Genomic DNA, 24043 nt, shown 5'->3' on the forward strand with positions numbered 1-24043 from the left:
TCCCGCTCAAAAAAGACAGTAGGACTAGGGGGCACAGCCTCAAGATAAAAGGGGGGCGGTTTAGAACGGAGTTGAGGAGGAACTTCTTCACTCAAAGGGTGGTGAATCTCTGGAATTCTCTGCCCGTTGAAGTGGTGGAGGCTGCCTCGCTAAATATTTTTAAGACGCGGGTTGATGGGTTTTTGATAAGAGAGGGGATTAAGGGTTATGGGGAGAAAGCAGGAAAGTGGAACTGAGCAGCGACAGATCAGCCATGATCTTATTGAATGGCGGGGCAGGCTCGAAGGGCTAGATGGCCTACTCCTGCTCCTATTTCTTATGTTCTTATGTTCTTTAGGGATAGGAGCCTGCCATCCTTATATGACTCCAGTTCAGCACTCACGTGGTAGCCCCTTAACTACTCTAACTGATGCAGCAAGATACTCAGTTGCATCATACTTGAACAAGCAATAATAAATTATATTCATTGGCTAGGCCACATTTAAAAATAAACTCACATAAACCCATTCTCTCGCTGGCACTTTTCCAAGGTGTTTCTGATGTACGTTCCCAACTTCCTAAAAAACAAGTGCTCAGATGGCTTGGCTGTAGATCCTGCTCCCTTTGTTTGACCATATTCCTTGCACAGAGCCTCTGCCTTGGAATAATCTGCAGGAATGGAAGAGAAAAGGATGTTACAGGAACACCTGATAACCCTACCTATGAATCAGGTCATCAGAATTTGGGATAACCTTTAGAACACAAAGATCATTCCAGAGCCCATCTTGAATTAACCCCCACAGACCAGATGTCACACAATCAAACCAAATCAATTTCATCAAACAAGCACACAACATAAGTATGAGGGATGTTTTCCCTCCTGGGAGAGTTGGCCTAAATGTGATTGTTCACTTAGCCTAGGTTGGTTCCAATCTAGAGTGCCTATGGAATTAACAATGATTCCTTCTTTATACTCACATTTCTCTGCTTCTTGCAGTGATCGGATGGCTTCCCCACATTTGTCACTGGCCAGTAGGGTCTGGCCATGGTAACAGTATGCCTGAGAAGAATAAATACACACAATACTGACTTCGAGACGAAATCCACTGCTGTAACATCACTTCAAAAAGATCAAAATGTTTTATCTTGGGAGGGACCAAACCCTTTTGAGAGGCTGTTCTCTGCACTGATTAATGTGACTACCCTGCCTGCTATTCCATCACTGCCACAAAGGTCTCCTCTTCCCAAGTACATCAGGCTATCGCAAGCAAACCTCCTATAAGGTCCCTTAGTTGGTCAATCCTACGTGAAGAGCATTAAAGCAGAGGATTCTCACTGTACGTACTCTGCTTCAATAAAACAGCGTACTCTCACTCATGGACTCTCCCATTCTCTACCCGAGAATGCCACGTACAGCTCAGTAACACCAAATTAACTATTTGAAACAAGGAGATTCGTCAGGTATACAAGTCCAAAAAGAAAGAGTGTTAAAGAAACAGCAGGCAATAGGGAAGAGGCACCAAAAAATGTTTTAAGTTTATTAGATCACAAGTAGGCTTACATTAACATTGCAATGAAGTTACTGTGAAAATTTCCTAGTCACTACACTCTGGCACCCGTTTGGGTACACAGGGAAAGAATTTAGCACGGTCAATGCACCTAACCAACATATCCTTTGGACTTGCGAAAGGAAACCAGAGCACCCGGTGGAAATGCGGAGAGAATATGCAAATTCCACACAGTTATCCAAGCTGGGAATCAAACACGAGTCCCTGATACTGTGAGGCAGCAGTACTAACCACTGTCACACTGCTGCCCTATGGAGAACTCAAGCTCCCTGATTTGATTGGTTGTTACATGTATTAGTATACAGTGAAAAGTATTGTTTCTTGCGTGCTACAGACAAAGCATACTGTTCATAGAGAAGGAAACGAGAGTGTAGAATGCAGTGTTACAGTCACATCTAGGGTATAGACAAAGATCAACTTAATGCAAGGTAATGATGGCAGCAGGGAAGAAGCTGTTCTTGACTCAGTTGGTACACGACCCCAAACACCATGTGCAGCAGTTGAGGCCCTGAAATAGAACTCCCTCCAAGAAAGTGCCACTTTGATCAGACCATCAGGTCCAAGCCCACATTCCAGGAATTAATGTGCTCCCACTGAACACTACAACATCATAAAATTAGCAATCTTCTGCTTGAATTTGCAGGTTTAGCACTTACATAAGCCAGGTAGAAGGAGTTTTTGAGCTGTAAATACTTCCTCCATTTTCCTGTGTAGGCTGGATCCAAGGTGGTAAGTGTGTGATCTGAAGAAAGATGATCAGATGTAAGCCACCATCTTCAAACAAGCTCAGTGAAACACCTACCCATTTCCGGGGGCTCAGCAAGTTTAACCAGTGAGTAGCAGAGACCATGAAGGTGCCAGACTCAATCTTCAATCTGTACTGAATGAGCTGACCTCAGTGGGATTACAGCAAGCTGACTATAAAAATCCTTAACGCCCCAGGATATAGAAGGAAGAGTTAGCCAAGCGTCACACTACTGGCATACAATAGGGAGGCAGTGGTGCAGTGATTATGGTGACTGGACTAGTAGTCCAAAGACCTGAGGTAATGTTCTGGGGATGCAGGTACGAATCTCACCTCAGCGAATGTGAAATTTGAATTTAGTAAAAATCTGGAATTAAAAGTTGCAATTGTTGTAAAGACCATTCCTTTAGAGAAGGAAATTGGCTGTCCTCACCTGGCTCCAGATCCACAGCAATGTGATTGACTCCTAACTGCCCTGTGAAATGACCTGGCAAGCCATTCAATTCAAGGGTAATTAGGGATGGACAATAAATGCTGGCTCAGCCAGTGACGCCCACATCCCCAGAACAAATAAAAGAACAGATGACTAAACTCATCTGTGGTACATCAAGGGCTCGCTGTGTCAGTGCCAATTGTTTCAGTTTCCATGTCAACAATACAATGAAATAAACAAAAATCTATCCAACACAGTCTTATATTTCTTCATTTAAAAGTCCCATGCAAAATACACTACCAGACAATGGTGGAATTCTCCCAAAAAAGTGTTGAATTTGCAATAAAACTGGAGTAATTCACACTTTTTTTTCAGTGGGACTTCAAACAAGAATTTCCCACACTCTGTGCACTGCAGAGGCCACAGCATGAATATCATTAGATTTCAGGGGGCGGGGCCTATTCAGTAAAGTTTATTTATTACTGTTACAAGTAGGCTTACATTAACACTGCAATGAAGTTACTGTGAAAATCCCCATGTCGCCACATTCCGGCACCTGTTCGATTACACTGAGGGAGAATTTATCATGGCCAATGCACCTGACCAGCACGTCTTCCAGACTGTTGGAGGAAACAGGAATACCCAGAGGAAGCCCACGCAGATACGGGGAAAACTCCACACAGACAGTGACCCAAGTCAGGAATCAAACCCACATCCCTGGCACTGTGACACAGCAGTGCTAACCAGAGGCTGAATGTCTGTGTATGTGCAGCCGCCCGGACTGTCAGCCTTCCAAATTGGTGATTGAGCTGGCCAGCCTGGGTCCCCTGCAGTGCTGCCTTGCCACACCCCATGGCCCAATCACAGCCCCCCTGACCATTCCCAGGCCAGTCCCAACCCCTTCCTCCCCAACATCCAGCATTCTTCCCCCTCCCCACAAAGTGCCAATCACCCCACCCCCCAGCAATGCAGACAATCCCACAGTGCAGACATGCCCTCATTGCTGACCTACCTCCCTCCAGCCCCCATCGATGCCAATAGTAGATTGGCAGCAGGACCCCCCCCTCCCCCAATTGCCATCAAGGCCTTAGCCCCATATGTCCCACCCCTTAGCACTGCCCTATGACCCCGGGCAGTGTCAAGGTGCATCCAGGGCACTGGCACTTTGCTCCTGGGCAGTGCCAAGAGTACAGGATGGCATTGCCAGGGAGCCTATTCATTGGGGGCACCTCTCCCCACCCCCCTCTGCTCAACTCTGACGGGCCCCTGATTGTCCCCCTTCACTCCAGCAGTGTTGGGTCACTAATTCATAGAGTCATAGAGGTTTACAGCATGGAAACAGGCCCTTTGACCCAACTTATCCATGCTGCTCCTTTTCAAGCCCTTAAGCTAGTCTCAATTGCCTGCATTTGGCCTATTCCCCTCTACACCCATCTTGCCCATGTAATTGTCTAAATGTTTTCTAACACATAAAATTGTACCCAGCTCTACTACTACCACTGGCAGCTTGTTCCAGGCACTCACCACCCTCTGAAAAAATTGCCCCTCTGGACACTTTTGTATCTCTCTCCTCTCAGCTTAAACCTATGCCCTCTAGTTTTAGATTCCCTACCTTTGGGAAAAGATATTGACTATCTAGCTGATCTATCTCCCTCATTATTTTATAGACCTTTGTAAGATCACCCCTTAGCCTCCTACACGCTAGAGAAAGAAGTCCCAATCTATCCAACCTCTCTTTATAACTCAAGCCATCAAGTCCGGGTGGCATCCTAGTAAATCTTTTCTGCACTCTTTCTAGTTTAATAATATCCTTTCTATAATAAGGTGATCAGAACTGTATACAGTCTTCCAAGTGTGGCCTTACCAATGTCTTGTACAACTTCATCAAGATGTCCCAACTCCTGTATTCAATTCAGTTCCCCGAAAGTGGGGAGCTAGTGTAATCTCCATTGGCATGAAATATTCTGACAGGGTGGGAGAGGCTAGTGGGCCCGGAGAATTCAATCCTAAGCCTGCTAATAGCATTTAAATGATATTTTAAATATCATTTAAACACTAGCCCTGCTTCCCTGCTGATTTCTGGCATGGCGCAGACTGCACTGGAAAACCAGCACTGGGGGACACTAGCGGGGTACGAACGCTCACATGAATCCTGCATAACACCCCCCCTGCGCAATTCTCCCAGCTGTTGGGAGAATCACAGCCAATATTTTAATCCAGAATTTATTTTGTAAAATTGAATAATAAAATTCACTTTGACGCTGTATGGATATTGAAGGATATTCCTCCATGAGGAGTTATTTCATTGCATGTGACCATGTGTACCCACAGCCAGTAGGAGCTGCCATACAAGGATTAACAACCCTGCTTGACCTTTTCCCGCTCCAGCCAACTGCATCTACCCCTCACTGCTCTCATTGATATTAGCTGGTTCAGCGCAGGCCGTGGTGCTACCAGGAACTTTGCAAACACTCATTTATTGGATAAACTTACTCGGATATCAAAGGAAGCTGTCAATTCATTTGACCACAAGGCCTTCTGAGGAGTTCTCCTTGGAATTGAAAGGAATTGTTGGGCAAATGAACCTAGTTTAACATGATTGCACAAGTGGCTACCAGGCTTCTCCAATGGGAATTTGGACAAGAAAGAAAATGTAAGTATGAGCCAGGGTACAAATAAGAATCAAGTCCAACAGGTTTATTTGGAATCATGACATTTTGAAGCACTGCTCCTTCATCAGGTGAGTGGAGGGGCAGCGCTCAAAAGGTTTGTGATTCCAGATAAATCTGTTGGACTTTAACCTGGTGTTGAGAGACTTCTTACTGTGCCAGCCCAATCCAATGTATCTTCACATCATAAATAAGAATGAGTGAGAGCACGAGAAAGTGCAACTTACCAGCCTTCTGATAGAAATTGGCAGTTTCATAGGCCAAAGCTGCAATCAGACCAGAGTTATGCTTCAATTCAATGGCTCTTGCGATGGTCACTTCAATGAAAGACAAAAGAGTTACTTTCTTGTGCAACAATGTTATTTGTCCTTCATCCTTTTAAAACTCTATCACTTCAATAAAAGCAAAATACTGTAGATGCTGGAATCTGAATCAAAAACAGAGAATGCTGGGAAAACCCAGCAGGTCTGGCAGCACCTATTACTCAAGAGTGTTGATCTACAATAGATGACTTATCTATAGAGCCATCGCTCCATGCAGATTGCCTGCTTCCTGCACTTAACCATGGGCAAGAGAACTGGAATTCACTGGCAAGAAATCAAATGTTCAAAGTACCATGTTACCTGGAATGCTAACAACTCAATGCAGCAGACAGACAAAAAGAATATGGTGCCTCAATGAGAACATTTTATCTTAAATACATTTTCAGGATGTGGGTGTCTCTGGCAAGAATGCCATGTTTACCCATCCCCAGCTGATCTTGCAATGAAGCTGCAGAATTGCAGTCATTTACTACTACTTGCTGAGTCAGCACCGATCGTAGAGTCAGAGGCAGAGCCAGGTGAACACAGCAGGGTTCTTGCTCTGTAGGATGTTAATGAACCAGATAGGTTTTTGTGGTAACTTGACAGCTGCATGGTCAATTTTGTTACCTATTTCCATTCTTCCTTTATAAAAACAACTTAACTTATCATGGTGAGATTTGAACTGATGTTTTCTGGTTATTTATTGCTCCATAACCCAACAGCAGTCTTGAATTGCTGAGCACAGATTTATACTGAAGAAGTCACAGTTATAGGGAAAGAACTGAAAGCACTGAAAAACACTGCCATCCAATCATACCTTCTTGAGCTTCAGCCTGACACTGAACGATGTAGGTATCTAGAACCCGTGATTCAAGGTCCTTTCCTTTCTCAGGTGCTGTCACAAGTCTGCTTATTTCGCCTTCCTTAGCGGATTAAAATTAAATTGAGTTAATCCCAACATCAGTTTTGCATAATGAGATAAAATGAATAAATTAATAGTCACTAAATCAATTGTCTTCTGACCAGATATATAGAACCAGCAAGTTACAGACCAATAAGCTTAACATTGGTAGTGAGGAAAATTCTCAAATCCATTACCAAGGAGTTTATAGCAGAGCATTTAGAAAACAGTGGCAGGATCAGACAAGAGTCAGCATGGAGTTAAGAAGGGAAAATCATGCCAGACAAATCTGTTGGAATTCTTTGAAGATTTAACTAGTAGAGTTGACAAGAGGGAGCCAGCCGATGTGGTATATTTGGACTTTCAGAAAGCATTTGACAAAGTCGTGCATAAGAGATTATCGTGCAAGATTAAAGCCAATAGGATTGGGGGAAGTGTATTGAGATGATAGAAAACTGGTTGGCAAAGAGGAAATAAAGAGTAAGAATTAATGGGTGCTTTTCAAATTGGCAGGCAATAACTAGTGGGGTGCCACAGGAATCGGTACTGGGACTCCAGCTATTCACAATATATATTAGTGATTTGGACGAGGAAACAAAATGTAACATTTCAAAGTTTGCAGATGATACCAATTTGTATGGGAAGGTGAACTGTGAAGAAGATGCAGAGATCCTTCAGAATGATCTGGACAGGTTGGGTGAGTGAGCAAATCAATGGCAGATGCAGTATAAATTGGATAAATGCAAGGTTATTCACTTTGGAATGAAAAACAAGAAGGTAGATTACTACCTGATTGGCTATAAATTGGGAGAGAGGAGTGTGCATCAGGACCTGGGTGTTCTTGTGTACCAGTCACTGAAGGTAAGCATACAGGTGCACCAGGCGGTATGGAAGGCAAGTGGTATGTTGGCCTACATTGCGAGAGGTTTCAAGTACAGGAGCAGAGATACATTGTTGCAATTATACAGGGCCTTAGTGAGGCCACACCTAGAGTATTGTGTGCAGTTTTAGTCTCCTTTTCTGAGGAAGGATGTTATTGCTCTCAAGGGAGTGCAGTGAAGGTTTATCAGGCTAATTCTGGGGATGGTAGGACTGATGTATGAGGAGAGATTGGCTAGGTTAGGACTGTTCAGATGCATCTCAGACTTACAAAATTGTAACTGGACTAAACAGGGAAGATGCAGGGAAGATGTTCCCGATGTTGGGTGAGTTCAGAATCAGGGATCACAATCTGAGGATTCAGGGTAGACCATTTAGGAGGAGGTGAGGAGACATTTCTTCACCCAAAGAATGGTGAGCCTGTGGAACTCATTACCACAGGATGAAGTTGATGCCTCAGCTATTTACCATTTATATAGATGATCTGGAGGAGGGGGCTGAGTGTAGGGTGACGAAATTTGCTGATGACACAAAGATGAGCGGAAAAGCAAATTGTGCTGACAGTGTGGAAAGTCCGCAGAGGGATCTGGATAGGCTGAGCAAGTGGGCAAGGACCTGGCAGATGGAGTACAATGTTAGCAAGTGTGAGGTTATCCACTTTGGCAGAAATAATAGTAGGAGGGATTACTATTTAAAGGGCGAAAAGCTGCAGCATGCTACGGTGCAGAGGGACCTGGGGGTCCTTGTGCATGAGTCGCAAAAACCCAGTCTGCAGGTGCAGCAGGTGATCAAGAAGTCAAATGGAATGTTGGCCTTCATAGCGAGGGGGATAGAATATAAAAGCAGGGAGGTCTTGCTGCAACTGTACAGGGTACTGGTGAGGCCGCAGCTGGAGTACTGTGTGCAGTTTTGGTCGCAGCACTTGCGCAATGATATTTTGGCCTTGGAGGGAGTGCAGAGGAGGTTCACTAGGCTGATACTGGAGATGAGGGGGTTACACTATGAAGAGATTAAATAGACTGGGTCTGTACTCGTTGGACTTTAGAAGGATGAGGGGGGCATCTTATAGAGATGTATAAGATAATGAAAGGGATGGATAGGGTAGAGGTAGAGAGATTCTTCCCAGTCAGAAAGGACAGCAGGACTAGAGGGCACAGCCTTAAGATAGGGGGGGGGGGGCAGTTTAGAACGGAGTTAAGGAGGAACTTCTTCACTCAAAGGGTGGTGAATCTCTGGAATTCTCTGCCCATTGAAGTGGTGGAGGCTACCTCGCTAAATATATTTAAGTCACGGGGAGATAGGTTTTTGACAGACAAGGGAATTAAGGATTATGGGGAGAAAGCAGGAAAGTGGAACTGATCCACTTCAGATCAGCCATGATATTATTGAATGGCGGGGCAGGCTCAAAGGGCTAGATGGCCTACTCCTGCCCCTATTTCTTATGTTCTTAAAACATTGAATGTACTCAAGAGGTGGCTAGATTTGGAACTTGGGGCGAATGGGATCAAAGGTGATGGGGTAAAAGGAAGATTAGGCTATTGAGTTAGCCACAATTGTAATAAATGGCAGAGCAAGCTCGGAGGGCCAAATGGCCTCCTCTTATGGAGCACCTTCCAAACAGCAGGCCAATAAGCTAATGCAGAGGACACAGACAGGCACAGGAACACAATCATATCCAAATAAAGATACCAAAATCAATTCACATCAAGTGGCAAAATGGTGCCAAACTGCAAGACTATTATCGAAGATTTTCCCTGCAGACTTGTTGGATAATGCACTACCCATTGTAATTAAGACAAATAGCAGGAAGCACTCAGTTCAATGAGCTGAGGAAAATGAAATTCGCCATGATGCTCCTCATGATGGGAAAAAATTAGCTTATACCCAGAAACCAACACTTAGGGAGGAGGGAAAATGTAAAATTCATTGCGCAATCAAGGAACAGCAACAAGCACAATCTTTTCTGGGCCTACTCTAATGCCAATACATTTTTCCTAAAGTGCAGCACCCAGAACTGGATCAAAAAGCCAGTGAGGCCAAACACTTGTCTTACACAAGTTTAACATAACATCCTTGCTCTTGTAGTTTATGCCCCTGGCTTTACGCATTTTAAACTGCTCTCTCAACCTGCCCTGCCACCTTCAGTGACATATGCACATAAAAAGCCCAGTCTGCTCCTGCACCGTTTTAGAATTGTACCCTTTCATTTATGATGTCTCTCCACATACTTCAGACCAAAATTAATCACTTTACATTTCTCCATATTGGACTTCCACACATTCCATCAGGTCCTTTTGAAGTTCTACACTATCCTCCTCACAAGTCACGATGCTTCCAAGTTTCATGTCACTGCAAATTTTGAAGCTGTACCCTGTACACCAAGATCTGGGTTATTAACATGCATCAGGAAGAGCAAAGGCATCAATGCTGTTAAATCCAATAGTCATACAATGATGGAGTCTGAAGCCTGCACCTTAAGGTAGGTAGAGTGGAGCAGGATGGGATGGAATATCTTCCCCTGTGCCATGCACCATCCTTACGTAAGGGAGCAGTCTACATCCGCAACTTCATTATGGCTAAGTCACAGAAAAGGATAATTGGCAATCAGCCAGGAAAGGGAAAAAAGAACAAGAAAGCCAGATTGGTTACCTTGATATGTTTGAAGATTCCAGCTGCATTCCTCAAGCTTCTGTGTACATCTTTTGCTTCATCCACTGTTATACTAAAAATATATACATCAACATTAATACAGACTACTCCAGGCCAGAAAAATGAGTATGGTTGATACTAAATTACGTGTTTACTTACTCTTCCTTTCCGGCTAGTCTGGAAGCATATTTTGTGTGCCACAAAGCTATATTAAACTCCATGGAGACCAGATCAAAGATCGCATCCTGTTGGGCACTATAAGAGCAAAAGTGAAATATTCTAATAAACCTTTGTTTGATTAAAGGGATGAGAAACCTGAATCAATCTACCTTGATGTCCAACCTATCGAGCAGGCTGCTCTGTAGAGGTTGACAGAACAAAGAAGTGCCTTTTTGCATCTCTTAACTGTGAAGAATATCCATGGTAATATGCATCGTAATCGGACTAAGTAGGCCAGAGGGAATTTAGGCGCAAGTTAAGTTACCACTGGGATTTGAAAACAAGGTAGATGGGGAAAAACAGTTTCTGGGGCTAAATCAGCAAACATGCAAATAGCTACACAAAACCTAATAACATTTCAAATAAGACCTCAACAGTATCCAACTGCACAATGGTGGAATGACATTGGGGCTTTACAGAGGGTGCAGTGCAGGTTCATCTGATTCCAGGAAATACAAAATAGGGAGAAAGAAAGAAATGGCTGTTTTACAAAGATTGTTTGTAGATCAGACAGAAGTGTTTTAAATTATGAAAGGATGAGACTGTATGGATAGAAACAGAGTTGGTGTTGCCAAGGAGCAGCATATAATGACAGAAGACACACGGAGGTCAAGAATCGATTCTTGGGAAACTTGATAGAGTTTCTAGGTAGGCAAGCATTAGACCAAGAAAACAATCCAAATTGTTTAATGGAGGCATAAAAAAAGGATCCCAAGACAAAGGAGGAAAGGTTAGGAGGGATAATCAAAGAGGCAAGTTGTAAGAAGTAGAGGGACAGATGGTTAAGGGAATGAACAACAGGTTATACTGTTATACCCTTTGGTCATGTCACTAATATTATGGGAACCATCTGCAGGAATTCCTGTAAATAAGGAAATGGGAGGAAGGAAGGGACTGAGAAAAATTACAATTGCCAGGTTTGGGGGATTGAGCAAATGATTGGAGCTCTGAACTGAAAAACCCCTGGTTCCAGATGGACTTCAAGCTGGGGTTTTGAAAGAAATGGCTGGGGAGACTTGATGCATTGGTTTTTATTTTCCAAAATTCCTGAGATCGGGCAGTCAGTGGTTAGCATTGCTGCCTCATAGCACCAGGGACCCAGGTTCAATTCCGGCCTTGAGTCACTGCCTGTTGGAGTTTGCGCATTCTCCAAGTGTCTACGTAGGTTTCCTCCGGGTGCTCCAGTTTCCTCCCACAGTCCACAGTCCAAAGATGTGCAAGCTAAGTTGATTGTCCATGATAAATTGCCCCTTAGTGTCAGAGGTTATGGGGATAGGGCCTGGATGTGATCGTCACTGGTTCAGACTCAATGGGTCAAATGGCCTGCTTCTGCACTTGTAGGGGTTTTATTTGAGGACTACTGTGGGGGGTTGGGGGCTGGTGCGGAAAACAGACACGATCATGCATCTGGAAACCAGGATAACAGGGGAAGGGATGATTGTGTGTTAATTTATTCATTTAGGGTGTAATTATTAAAATTTCACTTCATAGCTCACCACACAACTACCTTTTTAGCAGGAAGTTCACAGAATCACACAATTCTTATGACACAGATAGGCGAATGGAATACTGGCCTTTATAGCGAGGGGGATAGAATATAAGAACATAAGAACGTAAGAAATTGGAGCAGGAGTAGGCCATCCAGCCTTTCGAGCCTGCCCCGCCATTCAATAAGATCATGGCTGATCTGTCGCTGCTCAGTTCCACTTTCCCGCTTTCTCCCCATAACCCTTAATCCCCTCTCTTATCAAAAACCCATCAACCCGCGTCTTAAAAATATTTAGCGAGGCAGCCTCCGCCACTTCAACGGGCAGAGAATTCCAGAGATTCACCACCCTTTGAGTGAAGAAGTTCCTCCTCAACTCCATTCTAAACCGCCCCCCTTTTATCTTGAGGCTGTGCCCCCTAGTCCTACTGTCTTTTTTGAGCGGGAAGAGTCTCTCCACCTCTATCCTATCCATCCCATTCATCATCTTATACGTCTCAATGAGATCTCCCCTCATTCTTCTAAACTCTAACGAGTACAAGCCCAGTTTATTCAGCCTCTCCTCATAGCTCAACCCCCTCAACTCCGGTATCAGCCTAGTAAACCTCCTCTGCACTCCCTCCAAGGCCAAAATATCTTTGCGCAGGTGCGGCGCCCAAAACTGCACACAGTACTCCAGCTGCGGCCTCACCAATGCCCTATACAGCTGCAGCAAGACATCCCTACTTTTATATTCAATCCCCCTCGCTATGAAGGCCAGCATCCCATTTGCCTTCCTGACCACCTGCTGCACCTGCAAGCGGGGTTTTTGCGACTCATGCACAAGGACTCCGAGGTCCCTCTGCACCGTCGCCTGCTGCAGTTTTTCGCCCCGTAAGTAATAGTCCTTCCTACCATTCTTCCTACCAAAGTGGACCACCTCACACTTGCCAACATTAAATTCCATTTGCCATTTCCTGGCCCATTCACCCAGCCTATCTAGATCCTTCTGCAGACTCTCCACACCCTCCGCACAATTTGCCGTTCCCCCTATCTTGGTGTCATCAGCAAATTTCGACACCCTACACTTGGTTCCCTCCTCCAGATCATCTATATAAATGGTAAAAAGCTGAGGCCCCAGCACCGACCCCTGAGGCACTCCACTAGTCACCATCCGCCAATCCGAATAGCACCCGTTGACCCCCACTCTCTGCCTCCTATTTGACAACCAATCCTCTATCCACGCTAACACCCTACCCCCAACTCCATGTCCCTTGACCTTCTGCAATAACCTCTTGAGAGGTACTTTGTCAAACGCCTTCTGAAAATCTAGAAAGACCACATCCACCGGCTCTCCTCTATCCACCGCCCTAGACACATCCTCATAGAACTCCAGTAAATTTGTCAGACACGACTTCCCTTTAATGAAACCGTGCTGCGTCTGCTCTATCAAGCAATTCCCTTCAAGATGCCTCGCAATTTCCTCCTTAATGACAGATTCTAACATTTTACCCACCACAGACGTTAAACTAACCAGCCTATATTTCCCTGCCTTTTGCCTGGCACCCTTCTTAAACAACGGCGTAACATTAGCCGTTTTCCAATCATCCGGCACTTTCCCGGAATCCAGCGACGTCTGGAAAATAACCACCAAGGCATCCACTATCACCTCCGCCATTTCTTTCAGAACCCTCGGATTCATTCCATCCGGTCCTGGGGACTTGTCCACAATCAGCCCCTCCAGTCTGTCGAGCACCGCCTCTCTAGTAACAGTAATGTCATTGAGACCCTCCAGTTACTACCTTTCCATCGCTAACACCCGGCAAATTATTCACGTCCTCCTCCGTGAAGACAGAAACAAAAAAGTTATTCAATACCTTAGCTCATCCCCTACCACTAGGTCCCCTTTCTCATCCTCTAAAGGACCAACATTCACCCTAGCCAGCCTCTTCCTTTTTATATATTTATAAAAACTCTTGCTATCCTTTTTTATATTAAGCGCTAGCCCAGCTTCATAGTTTCTCCTACCCTTCTTTATCAACTTCTTTGTCAATCTTTGTTGACATTTAAACCTCTCCCAATCCTCTTCTCGCCCACTACTCTTAGCTACTCTAAATTCCTCCGCTTTTAATTTAACACTTTCCTTCACCTCCTTCGTTATCCACGGCTTATTACCTCTCTTCCTACTATCCTTTTTGACCATCGGAATAAATTTCCGCTGAGCACCAAGAAAGATCTCCTTAAAGATCCTCCACTGCTCCTCAGCAGACCCTCCCTCCAACGCGCTCCCCCAGTCCACATTCGCCAATTCTTCTCTCATCCTACCGTACTCCCCTCTATTCAAACAGAGGACGCGTGTCCGGGAACCCACTTTCTCCTCCTCCATCTGCACCAGAAACTCCACCATACAATGATCACTCTCCCCAAGAGGATCCTTCACCACAAGGTCCCTAATTCTACCCGCCTCATTACATAGCACCAGATCCAAGATAGCTCGCTCCCTCGTCGTAAAGTAGGGAGGTCTTGCTGCAACTGTACAGGGTACTGGTGAGGCCGCAGCTGGAGTACTGTGTGCAGTTTTGGTCGCCGCACTTGCGCAAGGATATATTGGCCTTGGACGGAGTGCAGAGGAGGTTCACTAGGCTGATACCGGAGATGACGGGGTTGGACTATGAAGAGAGACTAAATAGACTGGGTCTGTACTCGTAGGAGTTTAGAAGGATGAGGGGGGGAATCTTATAGAGACGTATAAGATAATGAAGGGGATGAATAGGGTAGAGGTAGAGATTCTTCCTGCTTAGAAAGGATAGCAGGACAAGATTGGGGGGGGGGGATCAGAGTTGACGAGGAACTTCTTCACTCAAAGGGTGGTGAATCTCTGGAATTCTCTGCCCATTGAAGTGGTGGAGGCTACCTCGCTGAATATATTTAAGTCACGGGTAGATAGGTTTTTGATAGACAAGGGAATTAAGGGTTATGGGGAGAAAGCAGGAAAGTGGAACCGATCCACTTCAGATCAGCCATGATCTTATTGAATGGCAGAGCAGGCTCAAAGGTGGCCTTTTAATTAATTTTTTTAATTACCCTGCTCCTATTTCTTACGTTCTTATGTTCAGATAGAGGCCATTTGGCCCATCAGGTCTGCATCTGCTCTTCAAATGGGCATCATGACTGTGCAGGGGAATGGCACTTTCATTGTTTCTATTCAAATAATCGTCTAATGTCTTCCTAAATGCCTCGATTGAACCTGCCTCCATCACAGTGCATTCCAGACCCAAACCATTCACAATGTGAAAAAGCTTTTCTTCACATCACATCCTTTGTTCCCAAAATCTTCCTGAATGCTTGTCTGATCCCCATGTCCTTTTTTTTTAAATGCATTTATGGGATATCAGCATCTCTGGCTGGCCAGCACTTATTGCCCATCCCTAGTTCCCCTTGACAAGGTGATGGTGAGCTGCCTTCTTGAATCCACGCACTGTGGGTTGACCCAAAATGCCATTAGTTAGTGGTAAATACTTCACTCTTATCTACCCATTAAATTTCTTTTGAACTATAAATTGCAATCAAAACACCAATATTTCAGGGGACACATGCCTCGAATTTATGTAATTTTCCTCAGTCTGACTCTGCGAATGGTCTACTGAATCTGCACTGCACTCTTTCAGGGAAGAGCTGCAGTATCCAAACTCTAGAGAGCTCCAAATGTGATCTAACCAGAGACAAGAACAAAGTCCTGGAAATACTCGACAGGTCTGACAGCACCCGCAGAGAAAGAAACTGAGCTAACATTGAGTCAAATATTCAACTTTAAATGTTAACTGTTTCTCTTTCCACAGATGCTGTGAGACTGCCAAGCATTTCCAGAGATTTCTGTTCTTATTTCAAATTTCCAGCATCTGCAGTATTTTTATATTGGTGATCCAGCAGAGCCTTCTATCATGTAAAAACCTTGCACCCCTTTACATTGTTGTCTTCCAGTTATAAAAAAATCTTATTGAATGCCTTTTACAAGTCCAAATAAGCTACATCCTGTTAAGATATGATTGGGACCAGGAATATTTTGTTTAAAGTAGATAAAATTTGATATGCCAGGAACCTACTAAGAGAACAAAGCCACACAATTCCACAGAATTAAACAAACAAAATAAACTTAACGATACAAAGGCTATCTCATTGAATGTTTTTAAGGCAAGGATAAATTTTTGAATAGTAAAGGAATTGAGGGTTATGATGAGCGGGCGGGTAAGTGGAGCCGAGTCCATGAAAAGATCAGCCATGATCTTATTGAATGGCAGAACAGGCTCGAGGTGTCAGATAGCCTACTCCTGCTCCTAATTCTTACATTTTTAAAGTCAGCAAAGTAAAGTAATCTACAGTATCCATCTTATACTTCAACATTCAGATTTAACATGAGATAAATAAAAATTAATAGTCAAATATCATTTTGCACCATAAATGGTAGATGCAGCCAAGACAGTTTGCGCAGATTTCTCAGCAATCCACCCAGACATCAGTGACAACGGAGAGTCACAAAATCACATTAATACTTGGTTTCCCAAATGATGGACTTCCTCAAAAGCTGCAGGCTTGGACTGCCTCAACAACTGCTCACCTCCCAATAGAACATAGAACATCGTGCAGTACAGGCCCTTCGGCCCTTGATGTTGCGCCGACCAGTGGAACCAATCTAATGACCCTCTAACCTAAACTATTCCAATGCTATCCATATGCCTATCCACTGACCATCTGAACGCCCTTAAAGTTGGCGAGTTCACAACTGCTGCAGGCAGGGCATTCCACGACCTTACTACCCTCTGAGTAAAGAACCTACCTCTGACATCCGTCCTATAATTACCACCCCTTAATTTAAAGTTATGTCCCCTTGTGTTAGCCATCTCCATCCGAGGTAAAAGGCTCTCACTGTCCATCCTATCCAATCCATTGATCATCTTGTATGCCTCAATCAGATCACCTCGTAACCTTCTTCTCTCCAATGAAAATAACCTCAAGTCCCTCAGCCTTTCCTCATAAGACCTTCCCACCATACCAGGCAATATCCTGGTAAACATCTTCTGCACCCTTTCCAATGCCTCCATATCTTTCTTATAATGCGGCGACCAGAACTGTACACAATACTCCAAGTGCGGCCGCACCAGAGTTTTGTACAGTTGTAACATAACCTCACGGCTCCGAAATTCAATCCCTCTACCAATAAAAGCCAACACACCGTACGCCTTCTTAACAACCTTATCAACCTGGGTGCCAACTTTCAGGGAGCTATGCACATGTACCCCGAGGTCCCTCTGCTCGTCCACACTACTAAGAGTCCTTCCATTAGCCCTATATTCTGTACTCCAAATGGTTCAATCTCTTCTCCAAGGACTACATTCCATCAGATTCACAAAGCTAAACTCCTGCCTCTAATTACTGGCACAATTCTTCTGCAGACCACTAACTACAAAGTTGGCAATGCCCCTGGTTTTCTCTGAACTACAGTCTCCCAGCTGTACCAAACTATAAATGGTTCCCAGGGCATCCTTGAGCCTTAACTGCCTGGCATGTCACCAGTGACCTTTCATCGCCTTCTGAGCTCCCTAGGACATCTGAGTTTTAACTGCCTGAAGCCTAACAGCTCCCCATGCTTCTCTGGGAGTTGTGAACCACACAAATTCCAAACTTCAACCAACAGCCCTCCCCCAGCAAACAGCACAAATAAACCAGAATTAGAAAACATTCTTAAGATTCACCCAATACCATTACAACACAGTTTATCAAACTAATTTAGATCTAGCTCCCAAAATAAAACATTTCTCTGGACTGCACTTTTTTGCCAGAAGTGGAGACACCATGTCTCCATCTAAGTAAGTCCACCTGCTGTTTTACCATATTACCTTTCTAACTATTAACACCCATCAGGTGCAACAGGCGTCAAGTCGCTTTATTTGCATTTATTCTATTTTCTACTGTTACAGTTTAATCTTCCAGAACTAAAAACACCTAAATTATTAACTATGAACTATAAACTAGATACCCATCCCAATCCATAAGCATTCCCCAGTCTACTCCATTAATTACTTCCTCAAAAAATTCAATTACGTCATTCAGCATGCCCTCATCTTTACAAATCCATGTTGACTATTTAATCTGCTCAAATATTTACAAGCGTTGATTCATGCAACCCTTATTTATAGATTCCAATAATTAGAACCCGCTGATTGGAATGGTGTACAGTATTCCAGCAACCTTTTAGTGAACTCTACTTCCCACTTCAGCACCCTTAACTACAAGTGCCTGGTCCTTTCATTGTTTTATTTCAACTGCTAGGGATTATTGATTTAATACTTCTACACCAATAGCAGACAATGCTTGGTTTTGACGGTTACCAAGCAGGTTAAAAAAAGACTCCTTAATGCTTGTACTGCCCTCCCTATTCTTTATCTTTCCCCTTCTGGTAGATACTTAACTACTATTACTCCAATAGCAATGTATAAACACATGTTCACTCCCTCTAATCGGTTCAAATTTCTCTCCAAGTGTTCAGTCATTCTCTCCTTAATTATAGATTCCAACAACTTTCTTGCACAAGATGTTAAACTAATTTCAATAATTTTCAGTTTTCTCTCACCCCTAAATAATTGAACCTAAAATCTGCAAAACAGGTTTTAAAAGGAGCCAACTGAAACCAATTTGAAAACAAGCACACACATTACAACTTGCCTTTTTTCACTTCCTCATGCTTTAAGTTGGGGCAACAGCCACTCTGCAGACATGAATGGGGAAAAGAGAGTTACAGGTAAGGCCAAATGATACCATGTAAAGCAGCGTGGAGATTAAGTGGGCTAGAACCTTATACATAAATATAATAAATATATTTAGGAGGGATAGTTTGGAAGCACAGACTAGAAACATGGGGCTTGAGTTTGTAGAAGAGCCATATAACTGTGAAAATGGCTTCAGAAATTGTTTTCTATCAGGCATAGCGTAGTATGCATTGACCTGTATCATCTAATGAGCCAGTCAAATCAAATCATAATGTTAATAGAGGAGCATGTTGATACACAATCTTTAAGAGAGAAATACAGATTTTAAAAAGCTATTAGTATTACTTGCATAATAACACCCATTCTGGTTTTAGACCGCAGAATAGCAAAGAACATGTGGACGTCTGGATAGTTTACCCTGCAAAAACCAAAGAAAAGCAGTTTCCACTGCAGCACCTTTCAACGAAGTCATAGCCTTTTTTATTCACTCACAGGATGAACATTGCTAGTAAGATTGCATTTATTGCCCATCCCTCATGAGAAGATGTTGGTGAGCCACCATCTTGATAACAACTGAGGGGCTTGCTGGGCTATTTTGGAAGGTAATTAACAGTTAACCACATTGTCATGGACCTGGGATCACAAAAAAGCCATGATGTGGAGATGCCGTCATTAGACTCGGGTAAGCACAGTAAGAAGTCTCACAACACCAGGTTAAAGTCCAACAGGTTTATTTGGTAGCACAAGCTTTGAGTGTTGCCCTTTCTTCAAATGAGTGAAGAGTTGCATTCACAAACAGGGCATACATAGACACCCACTCAATTTACAAGATAATGGTTGGAATGCAAGTCTTTATAGGTAATCAAGTCTTTACAGGTACAGACAATGAGAGTGGAGAGAGGGATAAGTATAGGTTAAAGAGATGTGTACTGTCTCCAGCCAGGACAGTTAATGAGATTTTGCAAGCCCAGGCACGTCATGATAGTATGACATGAACACTGTCCGTACCTGTAAAGAATCGCATTCCAACTATTATCTTGTAAATTGAGTCTATGTATGCCCTGTTTGTGAACACAACTCTTCACTCACCTGAAGGAGCAACACTCCGAAAGCCTGTGCTACCAAATAAACATGTTGGAATTTAATGTGGTGTTGTGAGACATCTTACTGTCATAAAGAAGCCAGACTATTAAGGATGGCAGATTCCTTAGTTATAAGCTGCTGGCGCTCTCAAGGAGGACTGAACTCTTCCCTTTCCTCATTCTAAATTTTTATATTTTAGCACTGATTATTAGTTGATGTACAGAAGTTTATTAAAGGAGACGCTGCATGAGGCACATCCACAGTTTTTCAAATTACCAGTTAAAATAAATATAAACAGAGTAAAGTCAGTGTTTTATTTTTTCATGGATGTAAGTATCACTAGCCAGGCCATTTGTTGTCCATCCCTAATTTCTCCATCGATCAGATGATGCAATTATAATTAAGCAGTGGTTTGGGTTGATTATGGTCACTAAGGGCAGAAGTTATAGCTGGGGGAAAAGGTAATTATGAGGCTATTAGGCAAGATGTACGATACATAGGTTGGAGTAGGAAACTGCAGGGGCTGGGAACATCTGAAATGTGGAGCTTATTCAAGAAGCAGCTACTGCGAGTCCTTGATAAATATGTACCTGTCAGGCTGGGAGGAAGTGGTCAAGCAAGGAAACCGTGGTGAACTAAGGAAGTTGAATCTCTGGTGAAGAGGAAGAAGGCGGCTTATGTAAAGATGAGACGTGAAGGCTCAGTTAGGGCACTGGAGAGTTATAAATTAGCCAGGGAGGAACTAAAGAGAGCTAAGAAGAGCTAGAAGAGGACATGAGAAGACTTTGGCAGATAGGATAAAGGAGAACCCTAAAGCTTTCCATAGGTATGTCAAGAATAAAAGATTGGTTAGGGCAAGATTAGGGCCAGAGACAGCAGTGGGAAGTTGTGCGTAGAACCTGAAGAGATAGGAGAGGCACTGAATGAGTATTTTTCATCAGTATTCAAGCAGGAAAAAGTCAGTGTAGTCGAGGAGAATACTGCGATACAGGGTTGTAGACTAGATGGGATTGAGGTACATAAGGAAAAGGTGTTAGCAATTCTTGAGTGTATGAAAATAGATGAGTCCCCTTGGCCAGATGGGATTTACCCTAGGATTCTCTGGGAAGCTAGGGAGGAGATTGCAGAGCCTTTGGCTTTGATCTTCATGTCGTCATTGGCTACAGGTATAGCACCAGAAGACTGGAGGATAGCAAATGTTGTCCCCTTGTTCAAGAAGGCAAGTAGAGACCATCCTGGGAATTATAGACCGGGGAGCCTTACTTCTGTTGTGGGCAAAGTTTTGGAAAGAATTATAAGGGATAAGATTTATAATCATCTAGAGAGAAATAGATTGATTAGGGATAGTCAACACGGTTTTGAGAAGGGTAGGTCGTGCCTCACAAACCTTAGAGTTTTTTGAAAAGGTGACCAAAGAGGTGGATACGGGTAAGGCAGTTGACGTGGTGTACATGGATTTTAGTAAAGCGTTTGATAAGGTTCCCCATGGTAGGCTGTTGCAGAAAATGCAGATGCATGGGATTGAGGGTGATTTAGCAGTTTGGATCAGGCATTGGCTAGCTGATAGAAGACAGAGGGTGGTGGTTGATGGGAAATATTCAACCTGGAGTGCAGTTACAGGTGGTGTACCTCAAGGATCTGTTTTGGGGCCACTGCTGTTATTTTTATAAATGACCTAGATGAGGGTGTAGAAGGATGGGTTAGTAAATTTGCTGACGACACCAAAGTCGGAGGAGATGTAGACAGTGAGGATGGATGTTACAGTTTGCAGAGGGACATAGATAAGCTGCAGAGCTGGGCTGAGAGGTAGCAAATGGAGTTTAATATGGAAAAGTGTGAGGTGATTCACTTTGGTAAGAGTAACAGGAATACAGAATATAGGGCTAATGGAAGGACTCTTAGTAGTGTTGGCGAGCAGAGAGATCTCGGTGTACATGTGCATAGCTCCCTGAAAGTTGGCACCCAGGTTGATAAGGTTGTTAAGAAAGTGTACGGTGTGTTAGCTTTTATTGGTAGCGGGATTGAATTTCGGAGCCGTGAGGTCATGTTGCAACTGTACAAAACTCTGGTGCGGCCGCACTTGCGGAGTATTGCGTGCAGTTCTGGTCGCCGCATTATAAGATGTGGAGGCATTGGAAAGGGTGCAGAGGTGGTTTACCAGGATGTTGCCTGGTATGGTAGGAAGGTCTTATGAGGAAAGGCTGAGGGACTCGAGGTTATTTTCATTGGAGAGAAGGTTACGAGGTGACCTAATTGAGGCATACAAGATGATCAGAGGGTTAGATAGGGTGGACAGTGAGAGCCTTTTTCCTTGGATGGTGATGGCTAACACGAGGGGACATAGCTTTAAATTAAGGGGTGGTAAGTATAGGACAGATGTCAGAGGTAGGTTCTTTACTCAGAGGGTAGTAAGGGCATGGAACACCCTGCCTGCAGCAGTTGTGGACTCGCCAACTTTAAGGACGTTCAAATGGTCAGTGTCCAGGCATATGAATAACATTGGAATAGTTTAGGTTAGAGGGTCATTAGATTGTTGCACTGACCAGGGGAACCATCAAGGGCCGAAGGGCCTGTACTGCGCTGTAACGTTCTATGTTCTAATTATGATGAGATAAACGGAGAGCAGAAAGAAGCCCAGTACAGCTAGAGGAGTCAGTTCTGATAGTGTAAAAGTTTTACAGGATCCTAGAATGTGATACAAAAATACAAAAGTAAAAGTGATTTAATTTAGTCTTCCTTGAAAGTGGTTGAACCTCTTCTTTTGATCAGTAAGTTTATGGCTCATGAATCAACATGCTCATTTGTATGCAGCTATTGTTGTGTTTGCTTCATTTCCATGGAATGTTACTCTGCTGACAATTTGCATTGTAAAAAGCCTCAGCCATAAAAGTCACTATTAGAACATTCAGTTTTTTTAAAAAGACGTACACACACACATTCCCATTGTTTAACCCAGAGCAGAATTTGCAAGTCCTGCATGGGTCCTCAATACAGTGTGTGTTAAGTAACTGTACGGAGTTTAAATTCTGGACGTGGCTCTTCTCTGCAACAGTGACCTGTTTTTCTATGAATAGTGTTATTATTAAAGCTACTGTAGTCATGAAGTGTGTTGCATAGAGAATGGGTGACTCCACTGTAACTCAGTACTAATATTCCTCTCCCCATCCCGAGACCCAGTCCTTCCTTCCTACCAGTTGAGGATTTGCATCTGGATGGATTCCTGGCAGAACTGTTATCACCACATAAGAAAGGTCTTGGGTATTAAGTGGTGTATCATCACTGCATTCTCCTGAAACTAGTTTGGTTCACTTTCAGAAATTTCCAAGAATTCTTTCTCTTCAAATTGGTCTAGAATTTTTAAAATGTGTTTTCTTTTTCCCAGGCAATTCCATGGCTGCTGGTGGATACAGGATCCTTCCATAAGCCAAGTCAATGAGGCAAACTGAATGAACCAGTTGTTCTTTATTGGTCTGTTCATTCTGATATGTTTGTATTCCTGAAGGTATCTACTCAGTCAGGGATGTAGCAGCTGTTCTCCCCGTGTGGTCCTGGTTTTACTAATAAAGTATCCTAACAGAATAGATTCTATAGGACTTGGCTTCATTTCTCATTTTCAAGTGTCAGCTCAGTTAATAATTTCCAGAACACCCCACTCAAGAATTTGAACACCTCACTGCAGTACTGAGGAACTACTACACTGCCAGAGGTGTTATCCTTCCAATAATATGTTAAGCTGATGTTTTGTCTGTATATTCAGATGGACACAAGTGATCTCATGGCACTGCTCAAAGAACAGCAGAGAAATCTCCCAATGTCCTGACCAACATTCATCACTCAACAAACAGATTAACTGACTATTTATTTATTGACTGCTTATGGAACCTTGATGTGCTTAAAGTAGTTAGCATGTTTATCTGCTGCACTTTACAGTAATTCACTGAATATATTTTGGTTAGATTTAAGCAATTTGACGCACCTTCTCCTCGTCTTTCAACGCTGGATGACTAACAGTCTGCAGAGTGGTTGCTAACTTTGCTTCATTCTAGTTCTTTCTCTCTTGATCCCATTTTTAGTCCCAGCTCCCACAACATCCCCTCTGGGGTGCAGTTACCACTCTTTTCTGGTTGCATTCCAAAATCTTGTTATTTCTCCTACTTGCTTCCTTTATGTGCTCTAAGGTTCTCTTTCGGATGCAGTAATGTTGCTCTCTCCCTCCCAAGTAGACCCTCCTGCTGTGACTTCCCTTCCCTCCGCCTTCCCAATTATTGCTCCTGCTCTCTTCCTCTCTCTTTTTGACTTTAGTGCTGATAAATGAACGAGGAGTTAAAATTTCCAGCATCCAAATTACTGTTTTTTTTAAAAAAGGCTGAACACAGGTGTGAGA

General features: G+C 43.4%; 1 protein-coding gene across 1 annotated transcript in view; it reads right to left on the reverse strand.

Annotated features, from left to right (window-relative positions):
- Positions 1 to 24043, reverse strand: part of brox (BRO1 domain and CAAX motif containing) — a 51832-nt gene that overhangs the window by 19476 nt on the left and 8313 nt on the right. The window contains exons 4-10 of the mRNA XM_080193056.1: positions 10288 to 10383; positions 10129 to 10201; positions 6517 to 6622; positions 5622 to 5711; positions 2204 to 2289; positions 958 to 1039; positions 498 to 648 (exon numbers count right to left, since the gene is read on the reverse strand). Coding sequence (XP_080049182.1) covers positions 498 to 648; positions 958 to 1039; positions 2204 to 2289; positions 5622 to 5711; positions 6517 to 6622; positions 10129 to 10201; positions 10288 to 10383 — 684 coding nt within the window. The remainder of the gene's footprint in view (positions 1 to 497; positions 649 to 957; positions 1040 to 2203; positions 2290 to 5621; positions 5712 to 6516; positions 6623 to 10128; positions 10202 to 10287; positions 10384 to 24043) is intronic.

The sequence above is a fragment of the Carcharhinus amblyrhynchos genome, chromosome 7 (genome assembly GCF_965287045.1).
Source record: "Carcharhinus amblyrhynchos chromosome 7, sCarAmb.v2.hapA, whole genome shotgun sequence".
Taxonomy (NCBI): Eukaryota; Metazoa; Chordata; class Chondrichthyes; order Carcharhiniformes; family Carcharhinidae; genus Carcharhinus; species Carcharhinus amblyrhynchos.